Source organism: Symsagittifera roscoffensis, chromosome 2 (genome assembly GCF_963678635.1).
Source record: "Symsagittifera roscoffensis chromosome 2, txSymRosc1.1, whole genome shotgun sequence".
Classification (NCBI taxonomy): domain Eukaryota; kingdom Metazoa; phylum Xenacoelomorpha; order Acoela; family Convolutidae; genus Symsagittifera; species Symsagittifera roscoffensis.
The window spans coordinates 42,029,497-42,055,703 of NC_087063.1; the positions used below are offsets into that span (position 1 = coordinate 42,029,497).

Consider the following 26,207-nt stretch of genomic DNA (forward strand, 5'->3'; position numbering starts at 1 on the left):
TTTTCGAGGGTTTGTTTTTGGCGAAGCTTGTTTTTTGGAACATTACTCATTTCATTTGGTGTAGATTCTCCGAGACACGCTCAAACAATTTCTGAGCGTCCACAATTTGCCTCAGGATGAAATCATCTTTTATGAAATCATTCTAATATCAGTGGGCTTGAAACTGTTGAATTAACTGGCTATAAGTGCTACCTAATTGCTTTATAATACCAAACGTGGACTGGGCTATTAGCATGTGTGTCAATTAGCATGTCCATGTATAAAAATGTAGTGTCATGACTTGGTAAACTTCAAAATTTGCCAATTCAATTTTGCAGTTTTTTATCAGCGTATCATGGAAATCCTTGGAAAAGAAAGACTAATTTGCGTATCGTTTGAACTCCTTTGTTTTACGAGACAATTATCGCATGCTATTAGGCACACATGCCAATCGCTACACTCTCAGGTTAATTCTTGTTAAAACAATGAAAATTTTTCAAATATGATTCTCATGATTTAATTCAGTTTTTCCAATTGAATAGCTCTCTGAAGTTAGAAACAGTTTTCGACATATTCAAGTCTGTGTGTTTCGTTTTCAGCACGTTATTTTGAGTTAATTTTTTGTTTCTCTTATTTATTTTAAAGCTCGTTGTGTTAGAAATTGCGTTTTTGGGACCTATTCTGTGATGTTTCACCTTCTCGCTTTTCATTTACTTAAGCGAATTAGGGGTGCGTGATTGTAAAATGGTTGCAACTAGAGGAGTTGGGGTTGTTGTTGAAAAAATAAAGGGTTGGTTGTTGAATTTGCGGTGAGGGGGAGTTTGGTCAAAAAGTAGTGTGGTCGGGAGCAGTGTTGGACGTAGAGGGGATAATTGTATGTTGGTGACAGTGAGTTGAATGGGGTTGATAAAGGTGGGTGCAATCAGAGCTAACGATGATGATGTGCGTATGAGGAAGTGGTGATGGAACTAGGAGCGGTAGGTTGTGGTAATTTTAGCTGTGCATGTTAGTAGGCTTCAAAGTAAACATTTCAGGATCATTGAGTAAATCAAAAATTACTGCACCAATGGCAAATCAAGATGAATTATATGAAACACTTTTTGATTAAATTATAATCGGTCATAACCAATTAATTATTCGTTCAGTTTTAAACAAATTTTTATATTTACGATTAACCATATTGCTTTTGATGCTTTTTTGCAATACAATGCTGATTTAAATTATCCGGACAAAACGAACAAAACTTGAATTTTCAAACGCGTTTTTCTCAAATTGGGTTAAGATTCGACAAAAAGTGAAGAGGACAAAAGTTGCTTAGAATTTCACAAGAATTAATATGGTGCCATTTTTTCTCCAAAATTGTCAACAAAAATTCTACCCCAAAAATGGGTCATTTTGGCTTTTTTCAATTAATCAAAAATTACGCTGAAACTACTTTGTTAATTGAAATGAAAATTATATCACATGAAGCCTCTTACGCAGCTCAACAAAGTTTAAGAAGGGTTAAATTTCCAAAAATTTGCGCAAATTGTTTAAAATTTATTTTTAAACAGAGATTCTGGGTTTTATATAGTAAAAATCACATTTATTGACTATTAAGTGAAAATTTTTTTCATTTATACTGGTTTTTGGAGATTTAACCCTTCTTAAACTTTGTTGAACTGCGTAATAGGCTTCCTGTGATATAATTTTCATATCAATTAGCAAAGTAGTTTCAGCGTAATTTTTGATTAATTGAAAAAAACCAAAATGACCCATTTTTTGGGTAGCATTTTTGTTAAGAATTTCGGCAAAAAAATGGCACCATATTAATTCTGGTGAAATTCTAAGCAACTTTTGTCCTCTTCACTTTTTGTCTAATCTTAACCCAACTTGAGAAAAACGCGTTTGAAAATTCAAGTTTTGTTCGTTTCGTCCGGATAATTTAAATCACCACTGTACAATGATTCTCAAGTTTAAAAAAAAATTTTTTTTTCTTTCAATTTTTACAATGTCATCATTGTGTGTGTTTTTTTCTTTCAATTTTTACAATGTCATCATTGTGTGTGTTAAATCTTTTTCAATTAAAATCATAACATTTGTTAAGTTAAAATCCTTAATTTTTGAAGACTAAGAGAAAAGTTGTGCAAATGTGGATGATTTTGTCTCCACCTAAACGACTGAATCAAAACAAGACTGCTCGTATATCGTACAAAACCTAAATGTTCCGGCTGCCCCCAATCCGTATCGAATAGTTTTTAGGAAAAGAAAATTTCAAAAAACTATCACTTTTGGACAAAATCAAAAATCAAGTGTAAAAATTTGAGTCTTTCAAAATTCATATGAACAATTAGCTAGCCTCAATTCAATTTGGAACAAATTTTTTGTGCGGGATAATTCGAAACGCAAAAATAACTCTCGTTCCTTTTTTCTATGAAATGCTTATTTCGGTAACAACTTCAAAAAACACATAAATTATTCCAGAGCATGGTCAAATTGACAATTTTCAAACTCGCAGAAGTTTGCAAATAACAACTGGAAATAGAACGTCTTTTTATATTTGATTCTAAAGTTTTAAAGAGTTAATATTTTTTAAGCTGTAAAAAAATTGTTTTTTTTTGGTCTTAAACTAATATTTCGATTGCCGAAAACTGACTGAATTGAAAAAAAACACCCCAAGCATAAATTTCCGTTTCCTTAGAAAGTCGGAAAAATAATTGCTGTTTTGCAATTAGTAATAGTTAATCGTCGTTGAACTTTTCAGTTGAGACACTTTTCATTTTGCCTCATAATTAGAGAAAAGAAACAAAAATGAGTCTGCGTGATTGAAACATATTCTATGCAATTAACTTCCGTTAGATGGTAAGACTGGAACAAGTGCAACTTTATTGAAAAAAAAAATCATTCAGTTTGAATGTCAATTATGCCAGTCAATTAGAAGTGTTGCTGAAATTTTCTGATGAGAAAAAATAATAGCCACACATACTGCGAACTTACCCTTGTGGCGGCATATTCTACTGCTAGCTTTTTTGGAAAGGCATCAAGCTTTTAGTAGATACAAGTGAGATTCAGTGACGGAGATTTAGATCTATGCGTTAAAAGTACGCCGGGGTGTCAACTGAAGTTTGGCAATATTTTTCATTACGACTTTCATAACATAAGTAACGGAATATTTGAGCTCGGGTGGATTTTTTTTTCAGTCAAATTTCGGTTTTTTAACTAGCTATTTTTGACCGAATCTTTCAGTAATATCAATCGAGTTATATCAATTGAACGATAATGTTTCTTTGAACTTAAGTTGAAAAATTTTTTCAACTGTGATCATTTTTCTGTAAAATTATGGGGTTTTAAAGTTATGGGGGTTATGGCCAAGTCGGGACAACTAACCTGCGATATAATTCGCGCTATTAACGCGTAGGCAGAGATTCAATCCGTCTTAGACATCGATCAAATTGGTTGAAGGAAACTTATTTGCCCTGATTGATCTGTTACTAGGAGCAAAATCTATCAGTTAGTACTTTATAAGATGTGTAGGGGAATAATTTTCACAAAAAAGTGAAGTTCTTTAAAAAAAAATAGTTTTATTTTATTACATTTATTTTCTTTCACGTTTCTGGTTCCTCTATAGACCTTAAAAGGCAATCGAAACATTCAGAATTTCGCCCTGGTACGAGCAGTTTTGTTTCTATTATAAATCAGCTCTGTTCTGTTATTCAATTTAAAACTAGTGAGAACTTTTCATCCACAATTTTTTGTTCCGAATTTCGTAGCGAAACTAAAGGAATATTTGTGCTCGGTTGGCTTTTTTTCTTCAGACAAATTTCGGCTTTTTAGCAAACCGTTTTTGACAGATTTTTCATAATATCCTTCAATGTATTCTTGTCCTGAGCTTAAAACTGAAAAAAAAATTATTTCACCTGTGAAAATTTTTTGTAGATTTTAGGGGGGTTTAAAGGTAGCCATTTTCGACAAATTGGGACAATTGACGAGCGATACATTTCGCGCTGTTAACGCGTGAGCGGAGTTTTAATCGAAATTAAAAATCGTTCCAAATTGATTGAAGGAAATTTATTTGTCATAATTTATTGGTTACTAGGAGCGAAAACTATCACTTAGAACTTTATATGGTGTCTGGGGGATAATTTTCACAACAAATCTCAAATTTATTTTTTTTTTCAATTTATTTTTTCTACATTTGATTATTTCATTGTAATACTGCTCCATAGACCTTAAGCGCAGTCGGAATATTTAGGGACTCGCCCTGATACGAGCAGTCTTGTTAAAGTTTGCGAGCAAAGCTCTGAATAAGGCTTAAACAATTTTTTCAAAATTTCTTGGAATAATTTGGTTTTCACCTAATCATTAAGTTTTATTAGGTTTAGCCGAGTATTTATATCATTGTTATTTGAACGTTTTTTTTTTCAGTTTTCCAACACACGAATAACAGAAATTCAGAAAAAAATCATCTTTCCAAGTTTAAAAATCAAATCTGCAAGTGTCAGCCATCGAAATTTTGGGAGGAAACTCACAGCTGAAAAACAACGTTTTATCACGCCGCAGCCATGCTTATTTTTTCAACGTTCACCTGGGTGACGAAAAAGAATGTAAAAACAATTTCATACATTGTTTTTCTCACACTGGCTTCAATATTGGAAATTTCTACCTGGTGCAAGTTTTCTTTTTCCTTGTCTTCCTGGATGTCTGATATGTTGAGGACCCTGCATTCATGATGGCTAACGTTTTTAACTGGTAGACTAGCCAGGTGCATTGGGCCGTCCGCATGGGCCACAGGAAGTCTGTCGCGAGCGGGCGGAATTGTGGAGAGACTCATCCGCAGATACAGGCTCGGGTCTAAAAGAAGCAAGATGCTCAATTTAAATTTTATCAAATCATTAAAATGTCTTAACTTAATCTCTCAAAACCAGCTTTTGTTAATGAATGCTGTTGTTACTCTTTCATCGTTGAATCTGAGGTAGAAACTCGCAAGTATTTTTTGATGACTAATTATGAAGCTGGTTTGCTCGAATGCCACACACCCCACATTTTTTCTACTCCACCTGTACTACTTTTGTTTTTTTTTACGCCACGTTTTTCTACTTAAGTATCGATTTTCTCGACTGAAGCAAAAATGCTCTCGACTAATTCGGCCAAAATTGGGCGTATGTTTCGATTTTTTTTCTACTAAATCAAATTCTTTGCTCACTAAATCGAAAATTAATTTTACCTTCGATGAAATCGCTAAACTTTTCATCTACTCCAGTGTACATGCACATGAGAAACGGGGGCAGTTCTTCGGCAGTGAAATTGGCCTGTTGTGATTGTGAGAACATGAATTCAGTTGTACTGTGCCCATAGTTTGGAAACATTTTGTCACCATGTTCAATCCAGAGTTCGATTTTCAAGCCAACCAGTTGTTGGTCAAGATGGCCTTCGGCTTCGGGCCTGTTGAACAAAGATTAGAGACCGTTTACCCAAATTAAAGGGCCAATAGAAAAGATATGTGGGTGATTGAAACTTTTTTTAGGATTGCGTTTGAAAAAAAATGAATGGTCGGCATACTCGACTGGAGAAAGAAATCAGAATATATCTATTCTACGCCGCAGTTGGTTTCTCCGGTACAGTGGCTTTTCTGAGATGCTTGTAAGTTTTGAGCCAAGATTTGCTCCTAAAATTAAGTATAAATTGGCAAAATTATCTTCAGAACAAAGCCGTAAAAATGAATTCAGTCATATCACTCAAAGCGACGGCCATTCCAGTAGATGGCAACCAGAACTGAAGGTAAAAGCGATCACACCTCGCCGATATATGATACTGTACTGACTATGATCGTTTCAAAATATATATGTACAATTAAGCACTCAGGGGCCAGAAATTTTAAGTCATCAAAACAATTTGTTCTCGGATAAGGGAAGACGCCTCTATGGAGTTGCAACCCTTCGCATTGCATCTCAAGCGATCTTATTCACCGCATCCAATATTGCCTTTCCCTACCTGGTGATATTTAAGCACTGGGGTCTTTAACGTCAATAAAAGGGGTCTACGTGATCCGTTTTAACTACTCGATACTCGCAGTTACTTTTTCGTATGTTTTTCCCGAGTCGCTCTCTTTTTCTTCAGCGACCCTCGTACCAAAAGATTCTTGTTCGTAAAAACTAGTGTCTGCAGTGCATAAATTTGTGCGGCTATAATAGTGTGAATTTAGGCTATGGCTGTCCATGTTGTTTTCTGTTGGATAAAAGTCAATACGCTGCATTTCACCTTTGTGCACAAAAATTCAAACAGCAATTTTCAGAAAAACCAAAATTGAAAGGTTATTTTCCCATGGTTTTGGCGAGAGGATTCGATAGGTCAGCTCTAAACCTTTAGCGAAACATAACGGAGTAAGATAATTAGCGCTAATTAGTTTTATTCCGAAGTAAATGGCACAAAAAAAACCTTAAACTTTTATAAAGCGAAGAGGAATATTAAATGATCCATAAACGCAGTTTTTGGTCTCTGTATCCACGGGTACTAAGAAGTCAGTTGCGCAATGAAAAAACGAAAAAATAATTAGGGGGAGCGGTGGTGAAGTGGTTACGTCTCCGCCTCTCAATCGGATGTTCGAGGCCCACCATGATCCGTGCTCGTTGCTTGAGGGTGAAGCAACATTACCCAGCCCAGAAAAATAAACAAAATAATTATAATAATTGCAAGTAGTTCTTAAACAGGGGCACTACAGCGGTTCGCCGTGATGAGCTGTACAGCTCTTGTGTTGGTCCTTTCCCCCGTGGATAAATGATCTTAATTGTCTCAATATATATTTTTATTTGATTGAGGAGAGCTCGAAGCCTGTTTGGTAAGAAAAAAAAACAATTCAATTCTTTCGACAAGACACAGAAGCCTCAGAAAAATCTAGATCTGTTCATTTCTTTCTAATTTAATGCTTTAGGCAGTTATCTGAGATGCTGGTACACATGCTGAATCAAGATTGGTTAGAAAAGTTAAAAATTTGGTTTTAATGACTGTTCTGTTAAGGAGCCATCCCGTTTGAACCTTTTCATCACAACTATAGCAGTGTTAGCCATTCAACTGTCAGAAACAAAGAAATAATGTAATAGTTCTATATTCACTTGAAATGAACACCAGTGAGGCAGATCTGGCTTTTCTCCTCCCACACAAACACAGATCCGCTGTCAGTCCTCAGTTCCGAGAAGTTCAAACTGCGTCCAGCAAACTCCATGCTGCGGCTACATTGGTCTCCTCTTACCACTGAAAATATCGCGAAAAAAACTTTTGTACAAATTTTTTATTTTCAAATTAGAAAGGTATTTTTAAGAACTGAATGTATAGAATTTTCGTTTCTTTTGCTGCACTTCATCAAACTGTCTTTAAAATCGGCTAAGAATCACGAGTAGTTTGACTGTTGATTTTGAATTTTTGAGCTCAATTTGTCAGTATCATTCAGGTTATTTGGTTAATCCGTCAAAACAAAAAGCGCGTTATATCTAGCGTAAATGAAAACAAAAGTAACTGGTTGCCGTGCAAGTAAGTAGCCCAGTGAGTTACGACCACATTCATAAAAAAACGTTTTTTTTTGTTTAAAACGAAACCGTTACGTTTGTGTATGATGCAATGAAAGGCTACAAAATCATTTAAAAAATTTAATCTATACCTTTTGTCTTCAAAAAAAAGAATGCCAAGGAGGACGAACAAAAATCGAGAACAAATATGAGAAAACTTTTTGCTTTTCTATTTTTTTTTAGAGTTTTTTTTATCATCAAGAAAACGCGAAAAAAATCATCAGAAATTTTTTGCCGTATTCAAACAACGTTTTTCACGGCCTGAATTTTATTCTTTTTTAATACCACTCGCGCTCTTTTTACTAGTTTTAAATTATTCTAAAATAAAAAACGTTTCCAACCGATGTTTCGCAACTCTAAGAAAAATTTGATTTTTTTGATGTTCACTTTTTCCCTTTACACAAATGCAAGTAAAAAGCGACATATTGGAGAAATACGATTGAACAATTTCTACTGGGAAAAATTATTTTGTCGCAAATGCAAGGCAGTAAAAAGATACTGGTAACAATAGCGCTCTGTTTATGACAAAAAAGCCCATAATAATAAAAAAGTCATGTATATTTTCTCAATTGCGAGCACAAATTAACTGCAATCAAAGAACTAATCGCTGCATAAAATTACAAACACCTACATATAAATGCGAATTAATTAGAAGCAAGCGTTACAAATTTGGAGCACTTTTTGACCACATTTTTTTAATCAATAAGCTCTCTATCAGAATCAGTCAGTCATTTATCACATGTTTGCGTTTTGAGAAAAGACAAAAAGTTTGTGTTCAGGGAGCTTTTTCTAAAGTAATTTCGGTTTCCAACGTTGATGCCCACAGCTCAAAAATCATAAAGTATATCGTTTTGACCATTTTGCACATTTTGGAAGTTTGCGAACTGTCAATTTAGGCTATTTGGTATAATGAAATCCATCGAGTAAGGATGGAAGCAGAGAATGAAGAAGGCGAAAGCAAGAGGTGAGCAGAAGCTGCAGGCAGAGGAAGTGTCTGCGCTTCAAAGACAGGGGTGAGGAGAGTGTGATTTGTTTTGCTTTGTTTCATTACTCGTGGCTTGCAAAACATGACCACAGTTCTTTTACCTGCTGTTTGGCTCAGCAAAAGGTAAAAAAAAAGAAAACTTACTTGGAAATTATAAAGAAAAGATCAATTCTATTCTAAGTTGAGGTCAACAGGGTGGTAAGGGAGATAGAGCCAATGAATGACAAAAACGGTTCATGCCCATGTTGCCACAGGATAGTAACATATAGATCAAAAAGAGGTGAATGCGAGGGTTGCCGAAACTGATATCATCTAAAATGCGGAAAAATATCCCATGATGCGTACGCATCAATAATCGAGATAGTCTGGTACTATGAATGCTGCTGCCGCGCTAAGAACAACAAGAAGGATACTCCACAAGTTAATTTTTTCCTCAGGTATGTGGATGACATTGTTAGAACAGTCATAGGTGAGCCGAGTGATGTACTCGATGGCGCCAATTCTCTTCTTCCAAATCTGCAGTTCGCTCTAGAGGAAACTAATTCAAAGGGGAATTTGCCGTTCCTGGATTTAAACATAAAAGTATCGCAGAATAGGGGGTAACCTGCATTTGGTTTCAGAAACCAACAGATACTGGGACTATACTGAATTATAGAAGCTGCGCCCCAACTCAGTACAAGCGTAGTGTTATCAAAGGCACTGTACACCGAGTTTTTTTGGGAGCAATTTGATAGGGCTATGGAAACAATAGGGCTGAAAAACCAGTACCCTGAAAATTGATTCGCAAAGGTGGCGGCAGACGCCTTGTGCAAAATCATCGAGGGTAAGGGCAAGCCCCCTGGATAGTGAGAGGAGTTTGTCAACTCAATCACCAAGGAATGTGAAGCCTCCAATGCTGATGGTGTACTCTCTAGGTAACCAAAGCCAATATTCTGCAAGTAGAATACAAAATTTAACTAACTTTCAAGTGGTTTGCACCACAAGAAAACTAAAATCATGTTTACCATCACTAAAGTCAAATTTTTCTTATGACCTCTAGTCAAGAATGGTTTAAAAACACTCATGTTGTGGATGCAATTCCACCTATGCTGGACAAACTGTTCGACATTTGACCTCTAGAAGTGAGGAACATAAGAAAGCAGACTCACCGGTAGGCCTCCACCTTCAGCAATGTAGTTTTGAGGGAAGTAGCGAAGATCTTTTTTTGAGAAATTACAGATAGATCAAACAACCAAACAAAATTGTTAACACTAGAGGCAATACATATCCGCAAAGAGAAACCGGGCTTGAACACGAATTTTTACTGAAAATCTAGTCTTAAAATGTTTTTGGTTTTATTTAAAATGTACCTGTTTAAATGCAAATTATGACTCATAAACTTCCAGACAAAATAATTGAAAATTGTTTAATTAATTTTAGATTTGAAAAGCATTTTAATTTGAATAAAAATTTAGAAGTCAACTGTGATTGGCTATTGTATTAACATGAAGTTTTAGGACCAAAATTTATGTGATTTATTGTAGGTTGATGTTTTATTGTCATTTAGAATAGTTTTTTGTAAAAATCCTGACAATGCACATAGTTGCGAAAACGTTTGAAATTTATTTTTTATGAAAATTATCTTTGAGGTTTTTTTTGTCAAGATACGTGGTCTTATTGAAGAAACGTGACCCGTATCGAGTTTTATTTTCATTGCATTAACTCTAATCATCATTCTCAGTATCACCTCCATTACTAGGAAACTCAGTACCAAATCAGTAACATTTCCTTAACTGGAAACTCTTAGGATTTCCTGTACGAAAAAACTTCCTTTTCCTTGTAACAACTTTACTCGCAATATAGAACTCAAACTCTAATCCATCCAAACTCTTCGTGAATAAAAAAACAATCCTTTTTAGAGAAGGAACCACACAAAGAGACCCATTAGCAATAGAAATATACGGGCTAGCCACTTTATCTTTAACGAAACTAGCCAACGATTACAGCCTATCAGAGAAATGGTATGCAAACGATACAGAGTTCTTGACAATATTATTGAACACGGCAATTTTTTTTGGATATCATGTAAAAGCATTGAAATGCCAGCTCCTTGTAAAAGATTAAACAAAAACAACAAGAAGATAAAAAGTATTCAAAAATACCGAAACTGAAAAGAAGAAAGGGGCCAAAGTATTTGGTTCTGTCATAGGATCTGAGACTGAATGTAAAACTTTCTTAAAAACTCAGTTAGAAGAACATAATAAAATACTGAAAAAACTGCAAGATCGTAAAATCATCCCCACAAAACGTGTTTTTCTGTTACATCACAGAGATACAAGAAAAATTTTTGTTTTTAGCTAGAACTACCCGCAATACCACAGAAAACATGCAAACCTGCGAGAAGATACTGCAGGAAAATCTCATTCCAAAATTAATTGGTAAAGATAATATCAGCCATCTTTTTAGAGACATCGCTTCTTTGCCACTGAAAATGGGTGGTCTAAATATTAGGCTATTTTTTGACTATGAAAATTTTTTAGAATGGTCAATTAAAACATCTTCAGCCGTAGACACATACGACTCATTAGCAGCTATATCTGAGCAAGAAAAAATCGATACAAAAATTAAAACACTTAAAACTGAACAACTTGAGCGACAATAAAAAATACGCACTTGAGCTGAAAGAGGAGCCTTGAACTTTTAGATGCACTGCCACTTAGTAGATATAAATGAAACCTGAATAAATCCGAAATCCGAGATGGATTTTATCTCAGAAATGGATGGGAACCAACCAACAATCCACTCACATGTGCATGTGGTCAATCTTTTGACATTACCCACGCCTTTCACTGTGCAAAGGTGGATAAACCCACATGAGGCATAACGAAATCAGAGTTACCTTTGTCACCCTCATGAGCAAGGTTTGCTTTGATGTTGAAATCGAGCCGAAACTTTAGTCGTTGCAAGGCGAGAACTTTGTCAACAATTCAACCACAACTTATGAAGACGCTCGACTAGATGTAAAAGCTAAATGATTATGGGGCTCAAGAGTTAGCCGAACCTTCTTTGATGTCAAAGTCTTCAACCCGCACGCAAATACTTCACGAAGACTAATGAAAGAAGCCTATAAGTACCACGAATGACTTAAAAAGATTCAAAATACCAGCAGAGAGTTCTACAGGTCGAACAGAGCAGCTTCTGCTCGCTCATTTTTGGCTGCACTGGTGGTGCCGCACCAGCAGCTACTCGTACTATGCAGAGCATAACTGATAAACTTAGTGAAAAAAGGCATGAAAGCTACGCAGAAACAATAAACTATATAAGAACCATGTTAAGCTGCGCGCTGCTCAGGAGCGCTATCCTTTGTATACAGTGTTGCAGATCACTGCGTCAGACGCAATTCATAGACAATTCAATTAGTGCTTTTGTAGAGGAGGGACGGTTGAAGTAAATAGCTTTAATGACAATGCATTAAATGCTGACTTGACCCAATTGCTGCAATATTGTTTATTGAGGTATGTATATAACAGTTTGTGCACGACCGTACCTAAACGGAAGGGCCCCTTTTATAATTTACTATTTTTTTTCCTTGTAACAACTTGTAAAGCGATGAATGGACAGTTACAAAAAAAACTTAGCATAAATGTTTCAAAGTTAACTTGATTTGTACATCGAGTGTATTAGATTGAAGAAATTTTTGCTAAAAAGTAAATTTCAAACATTTTCGCAAATATGTGCATCGTCAGGATTTTTACAATAAACTAATCTAAATGACAATAAACTCGATGTATATCGTCGAATAAGTTTATCACAAGCCTAATTGTTGTGATAAACTTATTAAATAGATTTGTTATGTTTGATGTTTGTGCCTGTATGTGGAGCGCCCTCTGAGGGATTTTAGAGACAGGTCTGTCAAGTGGCTTTCTGTGGGGAGGTGGGGAACTGGAACTGGCTTGAGGAGTCTGGTGGTGCGCCGCTGGACCTACTGAGCTTGGGTGAGATTGTTCCTTGTTTTTGTTTTTTATAATTCAATTTTAAAATTTAAATTAATTTAGTTGTCTTTTTTTTATTTGCAGATTTGTAAAATTCCCACTAACCGCTTATCATGGGTTAGTTCAGTCCCCTAAAGTCCAGTCAAAATCCTTTTTTTACCTTTATGCTGCGTCAAGATGAGGAAAAACAACAAAGAGTGTACAAGCAAAGATTGCTTAAAACCTTCAGGACTGATAAATTGGATTAGATGTGATTGTTGTTCTAGTTGGTATCATATCAGTTGTGTGATTATTTCTCTTAGCGACTCTAAGAAAACCCAATGGTTTCAGTGTCCTTTATGCGTTGATGTAAAATCTGTTAATAAAGCAACAATAGGTAATGATTTAGTGCTAGACAATTATGTTAATACAGCCATCTCAAATGTCCGAGTACTCAAGAGAGTACCAAAAGACTCGCGTGTTCCCTTGGCGGAAAGTCTGTCGGACAAAATAAATGACATCGTCTACAATGTAGAAGATGTTACAAAATGGCTAATTTTTTTAACGTCGTTCTTGTTTTTTTTGGAGCAACCGAAAAGAAGTGGACGCAAACAGACCACAAGCATGAGCTCTTTGATAAATAAAAAAATTCGAGCAAATGACGTGTCACTTCCAAAACCCCATCCCCAAGTTTCAAGCCCGCCTCTGAGTGACCTCGAGCAGAGTATAAAGTTAATAAGTAGTAAGCTCGATGAAGGAAATGTAAAGGGAAGAATAAGGTTTGCTGCTTCGGATGACAAAATAGCTCCTTTTTCAACTGATAACTATCAAAAATTGTTGTCTAAGCACCCGCAGCGAGTCAAATTTGCAGCTCCAAATCCAGAAAAGTTGGATAGTTTTTTCGTAACCGATTTCGACATATACAAAGCGATAATGTCCTTTCCAAACGGATCAGCAGCAAGTCCTGATAAAATATTTCCTCAAATTTTTAAAGATCTTGTTAGTAAGTCGAATGGCAGTGCAGGACTTAATTTTCTGAAATCGCTTACTAAGCTGATAAACCTCATTGGAGATGGCAAAATACCGGAACCACTAAGGCCTTTCTTTTTTGGCGCAAAGCTTATCGCCCTCATAAAAATAGACGGAGGGTTGAGACCGATTGCCATAGGCAACACGCTGAGACGTATCGCGTCTAAATGCGCTGGAAGCAAGGCCCTCTCCGAGCGACAAAATTTTTTCGGAAACGTACAGGTAGGATGTTGTACCAAACGAGGAGCAGAAATAGCTGCGCACTCGTTTCGAAACCTAATTGAACGCGACGACAATCCAAAATGTACTGTTCTATTAAAACTAGATTTTAAGAATGCCTTTAACTCTTTAAACAGAGAAACAATGCTGAATCATTTTTTTTCAAATCGCCCCGAATTGTATAATTACACCCATTGCGCGTATGGTAAACCTAGTTACCTTTTTTACGGAAGTTCTGTCATAATGTCAGAAGACGGAACTCAGCAAGGTGATCCTGAAGCGCCACCCCTTTTTGCGGAAACAATTCATACACTAGTCAAACAGTTGGAGTCGAAAATTAACATCTGGTATTTAGATGATGGGAATTTAGCCGACAACTATAAGGTAGTACTCCAGGACCTTAAAAACATTCTGAAATCGGAACAAATTTACGGCCTGAGCTTAAACACTGAGAAGTGTGAACTTTGTTTTTTGGGACCGACTACTAGTACACAGTATAATTCAATTTTAACACAATTTCGAAAAAAAAATGCTCCAAAATAAACATAAAAACAAAAAAAATAACTCCTCATTTTAGGATCTCCAATCGGCGAACTTTGCCGAAAAAATTGCTCGGCGAAAAAATTAGGGAGCTTGAAAAAATCTCGGATGTCATTGACAAACTAGACGCCCATTATGGTTTTTACCTCCTGAAAAATTGCTTTAGCATGCCAAAACTCCTATAATTTTTGCGTACGAGCCCTTGTTTTTTGCAAAATGATTTTTTGGAATGCTACGATAAATTACTAAGCAATTCGTTATGCAAGGTCACTAACGTGAAAATGGATGATAACCAGTTTTTACAAGCAGTTCTCCCGGCAGCCAAAGGTGGCTTGGGCGTTTCTTCCGCTCGTCTACTCGCTTTACCCGCTTTCTTAGCCTCAGCAGTAGGAGGGAAAGATGCCTTGAGCGAAATCTTTGGTTTGGAGCATGTGGATGGAACCTATGATGATGCGCTTAAACGGTGGTTTGACCTTGAAAAAATTGAAATGGCTCCGGAAAATGAAATCCAAAAAAATTTGACGGAGCCAATTTTTGATAGCGAAATTGCAGACTTGATTTTACGACTCGAACCAACGGACGTAAAAAGGTTCAACGCGTTCAAAGATAGATTTGGATCCCAATGGTTGAACGTCATCCCGTGCAAAAATTTAAGGTTAAAACTGTCGAACCAACAACTCAGAATTGCGATAGGACTTCGATTAGGATCAAAATTATGCAAACGGCATAAATGCGTGTGCGGAAAAGACGTTACCGAGGATGGTTGGCATAGTTGTGACATTCGACCAGAATGGCCAAAGTGCAATTTATGCAGGCTTCGAATTTTTAGCAGTAAGCCTTCCGAGTTGATGATTTCGAAGGATTAACGACGTTATTGGAACGTTTAGCCAAACGGTGAGGGCTAGAATATTCTAGTATTTTAAATTTTCAAAAATTCGAATGATGACGTCACTTTTCGGAGAAATGCTGAAACGGCCATTTTTAACAACAAACGAGTGAAAAAACAGAACAACTTTATCTGTGATTGCAAACAGAACGAAAATCGAGATTAAAGAAAAACGACAACGAACTACAATAGCAGAGAACGTTCCAAGTTGCAACTATTGTGCTGCTACAATAGTTGCAAGGCCGTTGCCAACAACGGTGAAGGGTGAGAACCAGCCTTCCTGATTGGCGTGAAATTGAACTTAAGGAGCTTGATTCACTGGATTCAAGAATCCGGAAGGGTTTCGGGACTGGAACTTTTAGCCTTTTATATAAACTTTTAGCTTCTTGTCATGTCCTGAATTGAATTTAATTAACAACTGGATTCATTTTGATAAGGATGAGAAGCTAGGAGTGGGGGAAAGGGTTGATCCATCTTCGATGGAGATGATGGTTTTTATCTACTGAACAAAAACAATAGTAATATAATAAGTAGTAGCCCTGTTTTTAGGAGTGACCTCGTGGTCTGGGGATACTGAGACCCAGCCATGAGCTCACTATTTTGCATGTAATTCAGTTAATTTGAGCGTTCTGGTCGAAGCCGGAGAGCAGTAACGTTTTTGTCGACCCGATGTAAGAAAGACCACCGAAAAGTACTGGCTTGGTAGAGACGGTGAAAAACATGCAAAGCTCTGTTTAGACGCTAGCCAGTCGTCTTAAGACTTAGTTTTGTTATCCGTCGATATGTATCTTCCGGGCGAATGTTACATGTATGTTTTTATGGCGCTCCTGGGTGTTATTCTTTCATAACATCATGACCGGCGGAACCGTTAACGAGCACTCCGCGCCGAGCGGATGCTCACATTAACGCCCTTAATAGGCCTAAACTGCCGGGGCGGAAGGGTAGTTCGGAACGCGGAAGCCTTCCGGATTACCGTGAATAGTTTTTTAACCTAGTTAAGACCGAAAATTCACGAACCAGGAAGGGTGGGGGGAATCATGAACCCCTCATCCCCTGAGTGGTTTGTGACCAAAAACACTTAAAGATATAAGCAAAACCAAACAAAAAGTAGTATAGTACCCAAGAAAAACAAAAAACATAAAAAATAACCGAAAAAACCAAAAACAGTAAAAAAGTAAAAAATCAGTAGAAATCATCCCCCCAGACAAGATGTGATTCAACCCCCCCGTTTGTTGTTGATAGATATATTGTTGTTACAGGCATTTATATCAGTCAGGATCGTTACGATCAATTTTGTGGCCCGTTTGTGAGGCTTGTACTGTAGGGTTATTTGAGCATTTAAGCACGTTAATGATAAATTGCGCTCAAACCGGAAGGGTCAGCTGATTTGCGCTCAATTCGGAAGGGTCTTGGGTGAAGAGCGATCCGGCAAGCAGTACAAGGAGCAACAAGAAGGGGCTCAACGACAACAACAATCGACTGTTGGGTATCGTTAACAAGTTTTGTATCCCTTTTGGTACAAAGAGTAAGATAGTGATCTGTGGGGGGCTCGACAGTGCTGCACTGTAGTGACCCTTCACCGAACTGCGAATATCCGAGTTAAGCACCTTAATTCGGATAATAAACAAACCCGGAGGGGTATAGTATTACTAATATTATTACTTATATAGCCTATATTAATAGTCTTATATCGTTTTTCAGTGAAAAACAACGAAAACAGACCGGTTTTTAGGGTCAAAATAGCGATATTTTGATCCCCCCACAAGTCGCGATTTTTGAGATATCGATATTTTTTGAAACCGAAAAAAGCGCTAAGTTAGTGTGTTACATCGTAACTGCACTACTGTAATAAGTAGAACCGGTTAACTTTAGTTCGGAAGTGGTTGGAACTAGTTTGGTACCAAAAACCAAATTTTCCCAATTTTTGATAGTAAGAAACACTATAAAATCAGAAAATTTTTTGAAATCTTTGAGTTAGGACAGTAAAAATAGTTGTTCGGACAACGTCCACTAGTGAATCTACGAGTTTTAAAATCCGCTACCCGATAGCCTTCCGGGTTGCAGAGAAATCGAACATAACGTGTTTGATTTGGTGGATTCATCAATCCGGAGGGGTCCAGGTAGCATAGTTTTTCGCAAATTTTTTCTACAAAAGCGTTTTAGATCGGGTCTTTTGCATTGAACTAGAAGAGTATAGGCCTTGTGAGCTGAGATCAATAATTTTTGGGTCGAAAGGACCAGATTTGCGGAAAAAGTTAGGCGGAACCTATAAGAGAGAAAATTTTTGAATTTGGAAAAAAGACGTTTTGGTTAATAACTTTGAAACTACAGAGCATATCGAGTCAATCTTGGTACCATTAGTTCAGAAATTAGCTGAACTTACTAGTAGGAAAGAGAATTACTCGAAAAAGCGAGCGAGAAAATTTTTTGAGATTGTTTTTAGCAAATTACACAAATCCGGAGGGGTACACCCTTCACGTTTTATAAATTTTTCTGAAAAACCCTTATACCCCTACCAAAAGTTGATAGCGATTGAACTAAGTAACTTAGGACAGTTCTAGACAAAAAGGGAGGGCTGAAGGCACAAGACAACGATAATAGAGTCGAAATTAGGCAAGTGATAAGACCCTTCACCGTTAGTGTGAATTGTCAAATAAGTGCCTTAACTTCAATCCGGAGGGGTCTAGGAAAGGACCCTATACCCTTCCCAGTTAATTCAAACAGCATAAAAGCAACGCAGAACGTATCCGGAGGGGTATAAGCTGAATTTAAGAAAACTACAAAAAGCTACTTTGACAGAGCTAAGGGCTCCCAATCCGGAGGGGTCGAAATTTTTCAAAGTCAGAGGGGTCCGAATCCGGAGGGGTCTACTTTCCACAAAACCGGAGGGGTCCGAATCCGGAGGGGTCTTATAGTTGCTAATTCCGAGGGGTCCCAATCCGGAGGGGTCTATATTCTGACAGTCCGGAAGGGTCCTATTTGTGCCAATCCGGAGGGGTATTTTCTTTATTAAGGACTTAGGTAAACGAAAGAAAGACTAAAAAGCGAGAGGTATTAGGTTATTAATACACAGGCTAGGTATCAGTGACTGCACTGGTAACTTGCCTTTCAAAAAGAACCAGACTAATACAAAACAGGTCCGAACTCGGATATTCGCGACACTAAGTCTAAATTAAAAAGAGCGTGACTCATTGGTGTGGATTGAAACATAATACGTTTTTGGGAAAAGTGACTGCCCTGAGGATTTTAGTAGGTCTAGCTCGGGCAGTCCGAAGGCAGAATAGGTAACACAGTACTCGGTGGGTGCAATAGACGCCCACTTGAGAAAATTACTGCCTTCAAAGTTTTGTCTGTTTGGTGCAGCACCAAGCAGGGAAAGCTTTTTCTTTAAAAGACAGGTTCGACTATTGTACTGCGACCGACTAAGAGTACAAGACACATACGCTTTTTATATATACATTCATATTGTGTCAATATATATTTTTTTTGTTTTTTTTTTATTTTAAATCAACCTAAACTGTGCTTGATTGGGTAGTGAGTACACTATCTTTTAAAATTGACTGATAACATCATATTGTGCTAGTTTCCAGATCTTTGGACCGATAATCGGTCAGTGTGAATAAATTTTATACAAACTGTACTCTGACAACATACAGGGATTCGTGGTCACTATTTAGTAGAATCTGGTGAAATTTATTGTGTTGTGTCATTATTATTGTTAATAAAACTATAAGGTCTCTAGCAATTGAGTCAAGAGTGGGCATAGGAAAGTGACAAACAAAGAATGAGTTTAGACAAGTCAAGGATACCAAAACGAGGTAATAGCTCTAGGAAATTCATACCTGAAAAGCAAAGAAAAACGATGACCGATCCTTTTGTGGATTGGATCAAGCGATCCCGGTCTGACAAAAGGGGGACGGTTTCAGGCAGAATGGTTGAAACGAGAAGTCAAAAGACCTCAGAAGAGCGAAGAGAACTGTTAGAAGTGGAGGTCAATACGGACCATACCATGAATGACAACCAGGAAGTAAATGAACTGGAAGGGAGAGGCAGAAGGCTGGCGAGTGAATCTACCCCGGTAGAACAAGGCCATGATTTTGCCACTTCCACCGGGACATTGGATCGAGAGGAGATGTCGGAAGTGTCCGACATCTCAACTGAAGTAACGGCAACTAGAAGATCTCCGACAGACAACACTATGATGGCAGGCGGAACGGGGAAACAAACAACGTCATCATCATTCTCAGAAAGAATGAAGAACACCTTCGGAAACATCTTTCCATTCAGCATGGGAGGAGGAGCAGGAAATGACGGTGAATCCCAGGAGGAAGAGGATGAAGAGGAGCAAGGGGACTTTGGATCTCAGGTCAGCCTCAACAGTTCGATCCAGGAGAACGAGGCATACGTCGGAAGAGAGACTGGAACCATGGACAAATTTGGTGTAGTGACAACGATAAGCAAAGAGGCAAACACACCAGGCCAGTCAAAAGACTTCCCGATTAGGACAAGTTCAGAGCCACAAACTGGAGAGAGTAGAACCAGAGGGCTAGGCAACGCGTTAGCGGATCCTGAAATAGATAATGAAAAGACGTCAAGACAGAGAGTCAAGGCCCGGATCTCGACCAGCACGAAGCTACCTGGGACCGACAGAGTTACACCACCGCTAGTGACGCCACTCATGGATAACGGGGCAGCACTAGAGGAAGCCTTAAACAACATAGTGGGCAGTTTAGGAGAACAAAATGAACAGATGTCGATAAGGATGAGTGAACTGGAAAGAGCAGTTCACATTGAAAGAGAAAGTCTGCGGGAAGAAATAAACCGCAACAGACAAGAAGTTGGCAGAAGCGAAAAACGCTTGAAAGAAAGAACGGACGAACATATGACGAGGAACCTGTCGCGAATGACAAGAGAGGCGGAACAGAGGGAGTTACGCTTAAGAGCCGACATGGAGAAGTTAAGAATTCAGCAAGAGCAGTCTCTTGGGTCTCTTGACACAAAGATAGACGCGATGATGGAGAGGCGAACGCAGGCTATCATGGATAGGTTGGACGGGCTACTAAGCAGCAAGAGTGGACCAAAAGAAGGAGAGCCGAACTCGGGAGGTCCAAGCAGGGAACCGAGGGTGAACTTCAATGAACATCAAAGGAGGAAGACGTATGGATCCACTAGAGGCAGGGGCAGTTCATCAGGCTATGCCACAAGGGGTAATACAGCATGGGGCCCAAACAGTAGAGCAAGTTCAACGGGGAACAGACAAACCTCGAACGAACGACCAACGCAAAGCACACATGCGACTGGGAGAAGCGATTCTGGCAACATGAGGCATACAAGCCCGAGGAGGAGTCACATGGGCCAAGCGGGAAACGCTCATGGTGATTCGGATTGCAGGGATGCACCGCACACAGAGCCTTCGACAAGGTGTGAGGACACTCAAGCGGGACACTCAAGGGATGCTACGGCAATGGCCACAGCATTTGAACCCCTGAACAGGTCTTTGGAGACATTCCTGACGAGGTTATCTAGAACCAATGAACGCAGTGAGAAGTCCAGAAGAGTCTTTAAGAAGCCAAGATGCTACAAAGACGAATCTGATGGCTGTATTGATACCTGGATAGAGGTAATGAAGCTGCATTTCGAGGAAGAGGACTTGTCGGAGAGACAGGAATGCAGCGCGCTCACCAGCAACTTAGAAGGGACAGCCCTGAACTGTGTCATGGCCAAGAAGCAGTATCAACGTGACACTGCTGAGAAAATCTTCGAAATCTTGTTGATCAGGGGTGCAGGGGCACCAGGCGATGATGCGCTTCGAGAAACGGAGGCAACGAGAAGATGAAACAATAGACAAGTTTCTCGATGATTTGGAAATGCTGAGAAGACGCAGCCAACCGGATGAGTCAAACCGAAGGATGAACCTGGCCGTAGCCTCAAAATTCATCGATGGTGTGAAAAATGATGAACTTCGTACCATGCTAGCAACGCATTACACACCACTATCAACTAATGCGCCAACACCGGAGGAGTTGAGGCTCAAATCAAAAGAGTATCTTTTGTTGAAACCTCCTTCGAGATCTGGATATTACAAGAACAATTATGGAAATTTTAACAATGGACCAGCAAACCAAAGGAACAATTGGTACAAACCGAGGGATGATATGGACAAGAGACGTTCTGGTGCTAATTGCAGTTCAACAGACCATCATGTGTCAGCATGCCCAGCTTACAAACAAGGCATGAAAGCAATAGGCTTTAGCCTCGAGGACGAAGATGCGTCAGAGTTGGATCATGAGGATTTCATGAGAGGAGTAATTGCGAAATTCGGCCCGAGGTGTTTCTTTTGTAACTTGCAAGGTCATTTTAAATCAGATTGTCCGCAATTCTGGGATGCAGTGGCAGACATCAAGCATCCCAGACATGAAGAAGCTTTGTCAGGAGTGAAAGCCAGCAAGGCTCGACTTTTGAGTGAAGCGGAGGCACGCAGAAAGGATAAACCTCAAGAGCTGGTGGCAGCGAAGATGCAAGCGGTAACAGAAGAAGCACGTGAACCAGAACCAGCAACTGCGGCCGATGACTTCAAAATCGATTATAGGGCAGCTGCGAGGGATGCTATAAATAGAGTACAGCAGGAACTAGTGACAAAAGAGATTGAGCAAAAGGTGAAACTCGAGCTGGAGAATGAAAAATTACAGGAGCAACTGAACGCCTTTGAAGCAACGGAAGTTGAAGAGGCAAAAGCACCAAGCAGCTTGAGCATGAAACTTAATGTTATCTCTGGTCAGAGGTTCGGTATGGCACCGCAAGGAAGTAAAATACAATCGATAATCTCGGTGGCAGGGCATCAGGTAATCAGAAATCTGAGTGAACCATCTGAGTTCACTTTGATGCATTTGGACACATATGCAGACTATCTGAGGCAGATGGAGCCACGCACCGAGTCGAGGGCTGTGAGGGCACTACTAACCACGGGTGGCCCTCGCATGAAGAAACTTCATGGACGCTACCTAGAAGTCTATGGGCCGTATCAAGTGATGCTGAACGTGGATGGGATCAGCATCTACACCAGGACTTATGTAACAACAGATGATGACCAAATAGGGCAGATCTATTTGGGAGAAGAGGAACTCAAGGTCCGCAGGATAGGCCATGACGCCATGATGGAACAAGACGCAGTACACATTGGATATGAAGCAGATGTGACAGCACATCTGCTCGACACCAACGGAACAAAAATCGGAGTCACAGGGCTTCTGGACACAGGAGCGGTAGTGAGTGTGATGCCGATAAAAACTTGGGAAAGAATGGGCTTCACGCGGGAAGATCTGATTCCAACGAATCTCCGACTGGCTGCAGCCAATCGAGGAGCTATCTACGTAGCCGGAAGAACACCAATAACGGTCCTTCACATGGGAGGACGAGACCTTTGGATGAGCTTCCTGGTGGTAGAGAATCTGGACGACGCCGACCAATTCATCTTGGGCAGAGATTTTGTCAGGAATTTTGACGTGATGATTGACTTGAACAACGGTCTAATACGGATTAGAAACCCGGACCGAAAGTATGTTAAGAGACCAATTAATAGGATAATAACAGATGAAAATAAGGTACCAGTTTTTTTGGATAGAAAAGTAAAGTTACAACCAGGACAAGCTGTAGTAGCAATTTTTAGAATGAGAAATTTAAATTCGTTAAATGATAGCAAACAGGTTTGCTTAGTACCGAATCCAAATAGTCAGAGTTCGGTGATTTTAGGCCGGAGCTTCTCGGTAACGCGAAACGGACTGTGTGTCAGTGTGTTGTTGAACACACTGGACACCACGGTTTCAATCCAGCGTGGAAAGAAGCTTGGCTACGCCTTGCCGATGAGGACCGACTATGAGGAGACAGAAAACTCGAAGAAATATAGTGTGAAAGACTGTCCTTATCATGCAAATAAAGATAAAATCTTAAAGAGAATTAATGAATTAAAATCTATTCATAAATTGTTTTCAATGAAATCCGAAACGGACGACGGCTTATCAAGCTGCTCGAATTTTCCGGAACGCCCCTCGTCATATGAACTAGATTCCGACAAACCGGTTTTGCCAGAAATAGAACATTTGAAAGGAAAAATAGGGGAGGGAGATTTCGAAAAATTGCGGGACCTCCTAAATCGGAACGCCGAGGTATTTTCAAAACATAAGGCGGACATCGGTTGCTGTAACTTCGTCGAACACGAAATCGAACTAGAAGAGGGCGCCGTTCCCCATAGGGAAGGCGCAAGGCGAATGACGCCACATAAATCGGAAGCGTGCCGAGCGGAAATAGAAATGTTGCTTGAATACGACATGATAGAGCCCTCGAAATCGCCATGGGCTTGCGGAGTAGTAATGGCGAAAAAGAAAGGGGGGCAGCTTAGATTTTGTTGCGACTTTCGTTACTTGAACGCGGTAACGATAAAAGATGCGTACCCGATACCGCGAATAGACGAGAGCCTATCTAAACTTGGTGATGCCAAGTTCTTCACCACATTGGACTTAGGTTCTGCCTTCTGGCAGGTTCCTTTGCGGAAAAAGGATAGGGAAAAAACCGGTTTCGCGTGCGAATTGGGGTTGTACCAGTGGAAGAGGATGCCCTTCGGCTTGTGCAATGCAACAGCAACCTTTCAAAGGCTGATGGCTCAGGCTTTGACAGGAGTGACCAAAAAGTACGGGAATCTCTTGATGTGCTACGTGGATGACGTAGTCATAGCGACACCGACCCTGGAGGATCACATTGACCGGCTCGATGAGGTCTTCGGATGTATGAAAAGAGCAGGCTTGAAATGCAAACCATCGAAATGTGAAAACCTTAGGGATTCGATCAAGTACCTGGGAAGAATGGTGGACAGGCATGGTGTGAGGCCAGATCCGGAAGCAGTAGAGGCTGTGCTGACATGGAAAGCTCCGAGGACGGACACACAGCTAATGAGCTTCCTGGGGTTTGCCAATTATTACCGTGAATTCATTAAAGGATATGCGGATAAGGTGTACCCGATGCAGAAGCTGATGCGCAACAAAGGGAAAAAGTTCGAATGGAACGATGAGGCACAGGTTGCTTTCGAGAACATAAAGCGGGAACTGTGCGAAGCGCCAGTGCTGGGCATGCCTACAGAAAAGGGCATGTATGTTCTCGACACAGACGCATCGGTGGTGGCCATCTCAGGAATATTGCATCAAGAGCAAGAATGGAACGGAAGAACAGTTCTCCGTCCCATTGCATACGGCAGCAAAGTCTTGAGTGACACAGAGATGAAATATGGCGCACCAAAAGCAGAAATGTTTGCAGTAGTCACCTTCGTGGAGAAGTACCGTGCATACTTGGGGAGCGCTCCCTTCAAGTTACGCGTAGACAACAGAGCGTTATCCTGGTTGAAGACCTATTCGATGGATCAGAGTTATATTGGTAGATATGATAATATGATAATCGAACATAGGATGCGTGATAAACACCAGAATGCTGACAGCCTCAGTAAGAAAACTGAGTTCTATGAAAGATTGGAGCAGAAGCAGGCCAATCAGGCGGAAGTAAAGGAGGGATTCTCGTTTCTGGACAAAGAAACTTACGAAGAGCTTCCCTTAACGAGATGGTTGGATAAATCAGGACATCCAATTCCAGGGCACCCTGAGCTACCTGTAGAGAAAGCAGCCGAGATAAAGATCCTGTCCAAGGAGGACCCGGTCCCCTTGGTTTTGTTGCTGCGCTCGAACCTGGTCCAGCAAGAACTCTCTCGCATGAATATAAACAGCCTCTCAATATTGGATAAAACGGTGCAAGTCACACCACAAGTAATGCGGATGCTGGGTGGATTGTTAGAAAGAGAAGTGACCAGAGATGACCCCGAGTGGACAGCAGCAATGGCATCGCTAACAGTCAGTGAGAAGGTGAAGATCATGCCGTCCAGACGACAGCACGAAGAGAACGAAAGGGATTGTAGGACAATAGTTCAGCAACTAGTATCCTCAATACCCAAGGAGATTTTAACAAGTACTTCTTACGGACAGAAAGAACAGGGGAGCAGCAAGCGAAAGAAAACCGTCACCTTTGTAGACCGGGATAAAGAGGGTGAAGTTGTAGAACAAAATCTGCTGCAAGACTATTCGTCCGGGGAGAAGGATGATGAGAAGAACCAGCGATCACAAGATCAACACCCGGGACAAGGAAATTTGTCCGGGGAGTCTGAGATAAACGAGGAAATTCCTGATGAGAAACAGGACCGAGAGAACAAGGTTTTGTCCGGGGAGTTCAGATGGATGCGAAGAAAGCACAGACATGATCTGGAGGAGCGTGCAGTCTCCGGCACAACCTCTTCGACAGATGATGATTCCCGAAACTCAGGAATGGACACCTATTCAGACAGGAACTCGAGTTCGGGATCCGAGCTGTCAGAACTGGCGATACACACGCTACTAGTGGAAACTCGGGCGAGAGACCTGGACAGAGAGGTGTATCAGGATCCTGACAGCGATCGCTACCTTATACCAAGCGAAAGAGTCTTTGACAACGCAGCGGATGACTTAGAAACAATAGCGGTATCGAAACGTTCGATAAGCCTGTTGCCGCAGAAAGAGGTAGTCAGGACTGACCTTCAGCCATTTGAACAAGAAACACAACCGTTGGCGAAGATTTGGTGCGTTAAGATGGAAGAAGACACACATCAGCCCAATGAGATGAATTGTCAAATGAGGGTCATGAAGACATATTTGAAGGCGAGGTACAGACTCTCGGACCTACTAAGGGCGCAAAGAAATGACCGCATGACAAGTAACCTAAAAAGGTGGATAGAAAACGGTGCACCAGACAAAGGTGACCTAGAAGAAGACAGCTATAGGATCCTGAGACAATACTTCATGCAGAAGGAGGGGAGATTGTATCTGAACAAGGACGGGATCGTGGCTTGCAAGAGAAGAGAAGAAGACAAGGTCTTATACAAATATAACGCGATAGTGTTGCCACAACTCTATCAGACAGAACTACTATTCAGGTCGCATGATCACATGGGCCATCAAGGAATCGACAAAGTGTATCAGAGGATCCTGAAGCGCTTTGAGTGGCCTGGAATGAAA

At 39.8% G+C, this 26,207-nt stretch overlaps 3 protein-coding genes across 5 annotated transcripts in view; 2 read left to right on the forward strand and 1 right to left on the reverse strand.

Annotated features, from left to right (window-relative positions):
- The window catches only part of LOC134839184 (uncharacterized), a 45,533-nt gene that overhangs the window by 4,249 nt on the left and 15,077 nt on the right, over positions 1 to 26,207 (reverse strand). The window contains exons 2-4 of the mRNA XM_063854652.1: positions 7,068 to 7,206; positions 5,183 to 5,400; positions 4,622 to 4,809 (exon numbers count right to left, since the gene is read on the reverse strand). Of these exons, the coding sequence (XP_063710722.1) occupies positions 4,622 to 4,809; positions 5,183 to 5,400; positions 7,068 to 7,206 (545 nt within the window). The remainder of the gene's footprint in view (positions 1 to 4,621; positions 4,810 to 5,182; positions 5,401 to 7,067; positions 7,207 to 26,207) is intronic.
- The window catches only part of LOC134839181 (branched-chain alpha-ketoacid dehydrogenase kinase-like), a 557,313-nt gene continuing 543,403 nt past the window's right edge, over positions 12,298 to 26,207 (forward strand). For 2 of the 3 annotated variants that reach the window (XM_063854647.1, XM_063854648.1), the window contains exon 1: positions 12,298 to 12,324. The gene's annotated coding sequence lies outside the window, so the exon portion shown is untranslated. The remainder of the gene's footprint in view (positions 12,325 to 26,207) is intronic. The other variant, XM_063854649.1, reaches the window with a different exon arrangement.
- Positions 12,300 to 26,207, forward strand: part of LOC134839185 (protein IMPACT-B-like) — a 34,677-nt gene continuing 20,769 nt past the window's right edge. The window contains exon 1 of the mRNA XM_063854654.1: positions 12,300 to 12,322. The gene's annotated coding sequence lies outside the window, so the exon portion shown is untranslated. The remainder of the gene's footprint in view (positions 12,323 to 26,207) is intronic.